At 47.4% G+C, this 9895-nt stretch overlaps 2 protein-coding genes across 2 annotated transcripts; both read right to left on the bottom strand.

Annotated features, from left to right (window-relative positions):
• Positions 1-906: 906 nt before the first annotated feature.
• On the bottom strand, positions 907-1388 carry CABS01_03117 (uncharacterized protein; the record flags this gene model as incomplete). Its single annotated transcript, XM_060536494.1, has 2 exons — positions 907-1043; positions 1109-1388. 2 exons carry the CDS (start codon positions 1386-1388, stop codon positions 907-909), a joined length of 417 nt encoding a protein of 138 aa, XP_060392413.1.
• Positions 1389-8371: 6983 nt separating this feature from the next.
• CABS01_03116 (uncharacterized protein) lies at positions 8372-8793 on the bottom strand (the record flags this gene model as incomplete). The annotated part of the gene is made up of 2 exons (XM_060536493.1): positions 8372-8403; positions 8469-8793. 2 exons carry the CDS (start codon positions 8791-8793, stop codon positions 8372-8374), a joined length of 357 nt encoding a protein of 118 aa, XP_060392412.1.
• Between the last annotated feature and the right edge of the window lie 1102 nt (positions 8794-9895).

Raw genomic sequence — 9895 nt, 5'->3', positions numbered from 1 at the left:
GCATAGAACAGGACTTGGGACTTTGACGGAGGTAGAGCATGAGATGTCTTTTCTGTAGGAAGAACTATATCTCCTAACGCGATGGTCAAGAAAGCACGGCGGAGGAGCAGAAGGATGGAATTCACGCTGTGGTAAACAACTACGTCTGTCTCAGCAGTCAAGTCTCTCTGACGAGGTGTTTGTGGAAGGCCGCGATATTGAAATTAGTCCTGTTCTTTTAGTCCGAGAGACATGGAACGTGGCGACATCACTGAGAGCCATGGATGCTTTTATCTAGGCAAAATGCGACTCAGCACTTGGCCACAGCTATCGTCATTGGGGTGACTCATGTCTCGATATGAGGAAGTCTATACCTTATAATCTCAAAGCCGAGACATTTTCCATTACATTTACTCCTATTGCATGACCTAGAAAGGGACTGGAGAGCGGTTCGGAGTGACCGTAATGATCGTTTGCTGAGAAGATCGTCTACAACTCATGTCATTCTATTAAAAGAATCCCTTCCTACATTAACACAGATCAAAGTCTAGAATTCAGTTTTCTTTGCGCTTTATATTGATGATTTTGTTTTCGTTTGAACCTTACTTAAATACTGGCTAGTCAACCTGGGGTCTTTTGACCAAGGTAACGACAAGCAGGAAACATATTCAGAAGCAGCACTACCAGTAGACCAGTGATAATATATGTGTAGAAAACAAAAAAACATGACTCAATGGAATGATTCTGATCGCCACAAACATTGGCCTCCCCCAGAACCCCCCAGGCATCCAGCATACCCCGCTCAGGTCATGAGCACCGTCAAATCAGTCGAACAAGCGCTGCCATACCTTCGAAACCCGACCCATTTCAAAGACTGTTTAACTGCAAACCTGACAGTTCTTGTTGCGAGCCGATAATCCCTCATAACTAGGGAGAGGGAAGTATGTCTCTCAATTTCTCAACGCTACCAGCAAGCTCATCGAACGCTACTTCTGTTTTTTCTTCTGCCTCCTCGAGCGCGCCGTCTTCGTCTGTCTGCAAGAGTGCCCTGAGCTCGCCTTGCACTGTATGACTCGCATCAGCATCTGCTGATATCATGCTAGAGACGTTCCAAGTTGCGATGACTCACCTTTCTTGAGACTGACCTTGACGGGTTCCAACATTTTCAGTACATTATCTTCGTTAGAGTTGCGTGAGCCTGCTCGTCGTTCTTCGTATGCAGTTTTGCAAAATCCGAACAAGATTTTCTGAGTCACAAGATCGTTCTCCAAGCTCTTAACATTGATATTCTTGTAAACTTTCTGTTTCTCTGCTTCGAGGAAGCTCAGGGTTGCGTCAATGATTGTATCGCATTGACTCATCAGAGTTTGGGCGTCGGTAAGAGGTTGTTTCTGTTGATTAGACGCCATGATTGTGGAAGCAAATGATTTCGATAGCTTTTTTTCGTGGAAGTCAGCCAAGCTGATTGATGAGGGAATTTAACTTATAAATAGGCCTCTACACCAGAGCTCACCCTCATTGCTTTGGTCTAGACATACTTGGCACAAAGAAATCTGTTCACCAGGTTGGCGCCGTCCTTAAGCTGTCTACCAGCTCCTCTCGTCATAATCTGAGATAGACGAGCCTGATAGCACCTGCTGATTGTTCATCGAACCACTTTCGTCCCCCTTTATGTCCATGTAGTGTTATGTTCAGTCATCTGATGGTTTGTCAACTTCAAGGATAGTGTGTGTTTGTGTTTGCCAGTGACCTCAGGGGCGGTTTACTGATCCCTTGTACTTCATCAGAGATCAAATTTCACTGTCCGGTAGCAAGAACGACGACTATTGAAACGGTCCTTCCTTAGGAAGAGTGGCTCTAGGTCTAGTAAATCAATCAAATGAATCTGAACAGATGCTGGCAGACGGCCGAGGGGGCGAGAAGGTGGTTGGTGGTGGTTCCTGATTCTCCGAGCGTGAATGATATGTGGCGACTGAAGATACAGAAGATGCAGAAGTGGGCCACGAAGCACGGAAGACCATGGAAGCTTCCTTGGAGTAAGGAGACCATCGTCTCCGAAAGTCATAGCCAGTCACTGGGCCTGCTTCCTGTTGGGATTTCCAGCATGAGATAAGGTAGAGGCTGTCGAAACTGGCCATTGCTACTAGAATTCCATTCATCTCAGCTAATAGTAGGTTACTTTGAGTTAAGGTACTTAGATCCATTACTTTGAGGGTAAGAGGGGAGACCTAGGGTGGTTGATCCCCGACCAACTCGAATACATCAAGCCAAAGCGCGCTCTGGTGCTTCTCAAATATATACTCCGGCCAAAGTTGATTATAAGGATCGTTATGCGGAATCAGAATCTCTCCCGCTGTCCCCATCGTCAAGCCTCTTTGACTGTGGATCGGGCAAGGCGCGCCGCTTATCCCGGGAAACCTATGTCTCCGGGCCCGGCTCAGGCATAAGCCTCAAGAACTAAGTTGAATTCATAAACTACTGCCGCGACCATTATTTCGCAAATGATCTCTTCGTCATTTGACTCAGAGCGTAGTTAGTCGTCTTAGACCTCTCTTTCGTCCATATATGCCTTGGAATACTCCTCCAAGGAATTCGTATGGTCTTTTGCCGAGCTCATGGCAGTGCTCCTTAGAATTCTGCCCAGGTCTTCTTATCCTTATATTTCACGTTTCTCAACGGTTACGAACTGTAGATTCGCCACCAAGGGCTCTGCCTTTACTTATAAGCGATCTGCTAGCTTGCTTTGAGCATCTCGACCTCCTTCTGCTCTTCGATATCGACAACGACCGCGGATTTCATTACAATGTTGACATACGAGGTAATCTTGATGTTGATTCGCTTCCTCTCCTCGGATAAAGCTCGAGTGTGTCCACTGCGCCAGGATCCATGGATACGCGGGCAACTTGCGCCTCTATACCCGGCCCCAGCTACAGTCTCGGAGAGAGCTCGTTTGTCGATGCGAGAAATCTCGACTCCGCCAGTGTGTTTTCTTTACGTTTGCTGAGATGATCACGGGAATTCTTCGTCCTGTCTCATTAGTCGTTGTCTCAACTACTTACCCACAGATCAAACTACCTTACAGTCACTAATCGCCTCACGCACTTTGAAATGATAAGGCACTTATGGGGTTATAACTGTGGTTACCTTTTATTTTCTACTTGACCGGCCGTAATTATCCGTAAAGCATACGCATTCAATCTTGGATACCAAGCATTAATTATTTGCGGGGTAATAATGAGAGCGTACGGTCGATATAAGGTGTTGAAGTAGACATGCCTTGATGTTAGGTGGCTGACCGCCATCGAAGTTGGCCACCCGGGGAGTCCCTTCGCTGACTTTGACATACTCCATCCAGGCCGCGACCACAGTGTGACGAGCTATGTGACGAGCTGAACAAGCACCGCAACTCTGAGTTACGAATCACCTTCTTTAAGCCTAGTTGTGTTGGGATATTGGATGCAGTGATCATTTCCCAAGTAGATCGAGATGGCGAATCAGTCTTCGGAGACTTGGTCGTTGCGAGAGTATAGGACAAGTTGACGTTCAAAATTGGTCAGGAGGTCATTCTCTTCTGAATTGGAAGAGGGAAATAATTTCAGAAGATAGTCCCCAGCACCCACAAGCTTTTTCGACTCTTCAATCGTCTTCTGCGGTGCGGGGTCGTGGGGCCCAAGTTTTAGGAGCTCATTAAACACTATTTTACTCAGATCAGCACTTCTGTAAGCTGGTGACTTTGGAAGTGCTAAAGACTCACCTTTTCGGAGGATTGATGCAAAAAGCTCCAACGCTTTAAGTGCATCTTCTACCTTGGGTCTGAATGAACCTACATGTAGTAGCCCCCTTTCTCGCCATATCTTGATTCTCTTTTGGATCGCCGGCCAGGATTCAATCTGAGTCCCAGCCGTAAATCCAACTTCGAGAACTGCTACGAAGCCCTTTCTGAGCTTGTATATGGTATGAAACTGCTCGCATTCTTCCACTAGTTTTGTTACCGAGTCAATCGGTCTCTCCTGACCCATACTCGCCGTGAATATGAAACGAAGACGATAGTTGAACTTTTAAAATACGTGTAAATGGGTCGGGCCAGATGCGAAGGAAGCAAGAGTGGCTTATAAGTAGGCCAGAAGCCCTCCTCATTGCATCGGCCTGGAGATGCTTCACACAAAGAGACTGTATGAACCTGGCAGCAAGGTGGCAGCACCGATAGAACAGACTGAACCCTCAACTAACCGAACTTTTATTCTTATCCTTTGTCTACCTAGGTATGTGTACGTTCAGTCTTTTGGAAATTGGTCGAATCTCAAAACATCCTTGCACTGGCCAGAGCCGCCTGTGGCGGTTTCCTAATCCTTTGTCCTTCAACCAAGGGCCAACGTTCACTGTTCAAGAGGTCAAGAGTATGACGAAAATCGAGGCGTAGTTTCCTCAAAGTCATTGCTCCAGAGTTGGTGACTCAGTGGGATGCAGTCGAACAGATGCGGGTACACGATTGAGGGGACGGCTGGTGGTGTACCTGATGATTTGAATCTGAACGTCATGTGGCACTGTCACAAGCACGCGATAAAGAAACCAAGAACATCATAGGAGTTTCCTCCTGGTATATGCAAACCATCGGCCCGAAGACACATTCGAATCACTGTCTCTGCTTCTCGTTTACAGTCTTACAACAGAAAGAGGCCATGGAGGCTGACCCAGTGGGTACTAGGGGTGCACCTCATGAAAGATAAGTTCTTAGGCACCTGTTCAGTGGAAAGGAGGGGAGGTGAGGTCTGTGGTGTTTGAATGCTGGACACCCCTAACGTCCAAAGCGAAAGCGTGTTTTGGCCCTTCTCAAAGAAATCTATGGAAAACCGCATCTGTGGGAATTATGCCTTGATACCTATGGGCACATCTTTAGCATCGCTCTCAGCGGCCCTTTCGGTGTTGGGTGGGGCTCGCTACAGGGACCGTCCCGATGAACCCCCAGGCCTAGGCCCGATATGAGCCGGGAGGGCTACGCCGAGCCGGAGAATCACCGTCGTGGCCATACATATGCCGAGAAATTCTTCCCAGTTCACTCAAAGCGGCAAGTAGTTGTATGGCGCTTTCTAGTCGTGACGACAGGCATCGGCACCTACAGTACTTAAATGAACTTGCGCGGTCTCTTGCCGCGCTGAAGGTAGTGCTCCTCGTAATGCCCTCCGTAGAATTTCCAGAAAGCATCAACGGGGGTTATTATACTTGCATGCGATGTTGCTCTGCAATTTTCAAAGGAGGAATTTCTGATTTAAGCGTTATGTTTACTCACTCGTCTTCAGCTGCGAGCTACCAGCTACTACCTTGCCTTATGCTTAGGCCCTTCCGCTCTCCAGAGCCGGCGACGAGTACCTTAGACACTGGGTGCCATGTCAATTTTGACATCGTTGGCACGTACAACTAGAAGAATATCCCAAATCAGACGCTTCTTGTTGTAGGGTTAGGAGGCAGATAAAAGACAAAAGCAAAGAGCATGAGAGACGGGGTAAGCCAAATCTATATGCCGCGACCCGGGACCCCACCCTGCACGGGAGGTCCAGGCTCGGGTCGGGAAAAGAGGGTCCAAAAGCTATAACCGGCCGGGTCTTTGTGGGTTGCTTTCGCGAAAGCTTCAGGCGTGCTGTTGTCACGACATGATTTTCGCGAATAATAATGCATGATGCAAGAGTCTAGTGCGCGCTACTCCGTACTTTCAATCGCTCATGAATACATGGGGCGCCGTATTGTGTCGCGAGCACGCTCATTCAATGCCTTACTCCTAAGTTACCCGGAAGAGAAGCATCCGATAGGGAGATGGCAAGGTATGGCTGAAGTTTAAAGCTCGACCCTCTGTCAACATGATAGAGCATCTTGACCTGCATGATTGGGAGAGGGCTGCAAGTCCCTGAACCATGGTCGCAGTGACTATTCATAGGGTGAACACCTAAAGATGCGCGGAATCTCTCCCCAAGGGCGCTGGGTACAGATAATTCTATCTGTATACGCCTCACTCATGTAGTCTATGGAGAACTTGCTAGATAAAAATGATGCTCGAGTGCTCAGAAGATATCCGCAGGATGAAATATCCCGTTTCGCGAGCGCTTTCCTGCATTCGGTCTTCAGTATCATATCTCGATGCGTCTCCTTCTCCTGAGAGAGACATATTTTATGATAATCATGCTTTATTTTCTCAAATTTTATACTGCTATTTTTCTTCCTTTCTTGTTTTTTTTGAGCTTGATATTGATAGTTATGTGTTCAATGAGCGATGAGGTGAGCTACCTTGGTAATAAATCTGTCCGGGAACCTCCTGAACCAAAGCACCGTATTCTTCGTAGTCGCTAATTTTTGCGTCTATTCTTTCCTCCCAGCCTCCACGCGTTATGGTTTGCAGCAGTCCTTCCCTAGGCAAACATGCCATGTTCGTTTCCGCGGGGGCGATTCAGGCACTGAACTCCGAGTAGTTGACATGTGTGCCTTCTTTGAAGGTCACGCCCCTCTCGGCGAGGGACTTAGAGTGGCCTGGGTTCTCATTGACGTTTCTTTCGATATTTCGAAGCGATGCATCAAGCTCTGATCGGTCTTGGTCTTGATTTGAGTCTGCCGTTTCCCTGTTACGGGCCTTTTCACTGAGTATGTCTCTCACTATACCGCAGTCAGTCGTCTTTTCCACACTGCATAGTTTGAATACTGCAATCTATCACCTTTCTCCAAATCAACTTTGATTCGATTCAGCCTCGCATCCTCGAGTGTATCGCAGCGGCTTTCGAAATGGGATTTCAGCGTCTCAAACGCCTTCCTCAGGGTTTCATTGCCGAGCGGAGAAGCAGTGTTTTCTAAGAGGCCGGATATTTCACTGATAACTGTCCGGCAACCTATTAGACGATCATCTGTCGCGGGGCCGACGGGATCAGGAGGTCCTGACGTGTTTTCATGTTGCTGGAGGATGAATTGGGTCGCGACAGGAAATGCCGCCATTGTAGAAACGTTGGTGGTGAGTGACGAGGCGTAGTACTTGGGAAGGAAAAATGAACCCTTTTATATCCTAGAACAGGAGAGATTCATCTCGTTGCTTCACCCATAGACATTCAGGACAAAGAGGCATGTTCAGCGAATGCCCTCAGCCGACCCGACTCGTCGCGCCTATGACGATCGAGCTTGAACGCACATACTGGTCACCTGGCGATCCATTCTCTTCTTTCTCTTTGTCGACCAAGCATTGTACTGAGCAAGGCAAGACGTCACAAGTCTACCGACGTAAGCGAAACGCTTATTTGAGATCGTCTGCGGCGGTTCTCCCAATCCTTTGTGCTTCGACCCAGGATCCCAGTACGACGTTGGCGGTCGGAATTGCAGATGTCTGCAGTCATATGCAACGGTGCCCTATGGGTATAGGTATCTCACGATTGCGAAGATCTCAGGGGCGCAAGGACACATTCGTACTAAGAGTCAGCGGGACTTTCCCAGTCTACTTCGGCTTCGATGTTAGTACTTATTCCTTGCCGGCGATGCTGGGGATACTTCTATGATACCTTTATGGCCGCGGGACCACAGTCATAGTAGTAGTAGGCTTGGCTAGCAGTAGCACGCATTCAATGTAAGTAGCTAAACTTCACAGTCAAATTGAAGAACGATTTAATAACAATAATGATTTTTTTTCTTCTTTTTTTTCTATCTTTTTTTTTTTTTTTGAATTTCTCTTGGGGTTTCCTGGTCTTTCTTTCTGGGGAGTTTAATCAAATATGCTATACGCGGAGAGAAAAAACATTGAGAACCATAGGAATGATGGAAACATCTTCGAATACCAGGATAGAAGCCATTTGACTGATGAGATTTGCCCAGAACCACCTGTGATTAATGACCCAGTCGAAAATTGTCACATTTCCCGTAACCGCTTGACGTCCGCGAACTACTTCACGTGAGCCCTGTGGTGCCGAATTTGCACATGCAGCGGTTGTCTCTAGGCCGATGTCGATTTCTTCGCAGCCTTTTCGATAGGACCGTCTTGTGTTCTCTCAGAGTCGATATGATACCAATATTATGTGACGACAGTCAGCGATGCCGAAAGTAGATTCACTTCTACTTGCCCCTGCTTACCAACTGGAAAGAGAAGGCTTGAGCATGGGGATTCCGTATCTCGCAGGAATGCCTTAAAATAAGCATGTAACTAATTGGCGTTCAATGTTCTTCTGAGACAGAACCAGGGCTAAGTCGGCATCGTCTTGTTTATCGTCGTTGGAGAATCTGGCAGCCGCTGACTGAACGAGAAGAAGACGGGCCGGAATAGCGAAGGTTAGGTAATAACCAAGATCTGACCTTGGACCGATTGTCTTGTCTTCCTCTCTTATAGTCTTCTGATTGACAACCAGGGGATCTTTGTAAGTTGCTTTAGGATCCCTCATTCTGTTGGGACCTGATTCGATGAGCATTCTTCTCACTTTATCAGATCAGTTAGGGTTCTGAACGATTGAGATCGGGTTGATACGGTAACTTACCCACGTCGATGGAGCTGTAAAGATTCTCCATGTCCAGGACGAACATATCTCTCTCGCTGATTCTCTCTGACACCTTGAGATCGAAAGCAGCTCCCCCATCCAAAGAGTCCGTCAACTTCGAAGAAAATTCGCGATCGAAGAGTTTGCAGACCCACGCCCTCCACTCCTCCCACAGACTCCTGAGCCGAGTCATGGACTCCTTATGGACGTCGTCGTTCATCCAGAGCACGAGTCGTCTAAGAGCGCTGTCACAAAGCTTCACCTTGAATGATGGAGCATTGGTATTCTTGGGAAGAACCCGGTCTCTGATGGAATCAGCATCCATGATTGTCGTCCGCTTTGGTCTCGATGTCGTGCGGCTACAGAGATATTCCTGAGAGAGATATTTTTTGAGAAGTCATCAGCTATAGTATTAAGGAAGAGCAAGATGAGCATGAATCTTATATATTTGAGGTGAGTACAGCGTTCTATCGTTTCTTCGTTTCTTTGGCTTTCGGTACAAAGAGGAAGCCTTTAGCCAATGCCTATAGCCGACTAATACCTTCACGAGCCCGCGATGGTTCAGCGTAACAGCACCTGCTGAAATGTCGCCGATTCAAACGTCTCCTCACCTTTGTCTAGCTGATAAACAGCTTGATCCGTCTGAACATTGGTGTAATTCACATGAGCCTACGTCCAGGTTCTGAATTGACGCGGGATTGCGTGTGGCGGTTTACCCAGTCCTTTCAATAATGTGGTACAACCAAGGGCCCGGGCCACAGCAGGCACGAAGACAAAAACAGAATTCGATTTTGAGAGAATCTTGATGGCACCAATACACTATGCTAAGGTGCGTGTGACCGGTCAGAAAATTGCTACTTAACAGCAATTCTCTGAAGTGTCACCAATGACGAAGATGTGGCACGCGTCTCGCAATCGATTCTTTAAACACGAAGGATATATTCAATACGAGCTTGAACAGAGGCTCCAAGGAAAGGGCGTGGTATCTACGCGGCGGTAAAACCGCCATTGACAGATGTGATCGCGATGGAAGCCTCACCTGAAGTAGCTGGAAGAGGTCAGTGAGGTATAGCTCTCATTGGGCTAGTGTTGCTGATGGTGAGGGTGACATGGTTCACCTTGATGTCAATTCCATGATTCATCTAATTTTTCCCGAGTTCGGGAGGCGAACAAGGTTGCCTGTTCATTGTCTTTCGCTAAGGTATGGAGCACACGAACCTGGAAGTCATGAAGGCGACGGATCGTAGGCCCGGTTGCTCTCCGTTACATAATGGCACCAAGTATGATTTTTCAACAGGCATTCTTGTGGATTTCTCAAGGACTCACAAACTTCGAGTACATGGCGCTTTCAGATTGCAATAGTTGAGCACTCACGATGTTGCGCCAGCAAATAATCCATCTACCTCCAAAATACCATCGATCCGGAT

This window comes from Colletotrichum abscissum (assembly GCF_030869225.1).
Source record: "Colletotrichum abscissum strain IMI 504890 chromosome Unknown Scaffold_6.1, whole genome shotgun sequence".
NCBI lineage: Eukaryota > Fungi > Ascomycota > Sordariomycetes > Glomerellales > Glomerellaceae > Colletotrichum > Colletotrichum abscissum.
Note: the sequence above shows the minus strand (reverse complement) of the source record. Positions and strands in the feature narration are given on the sequence as shown.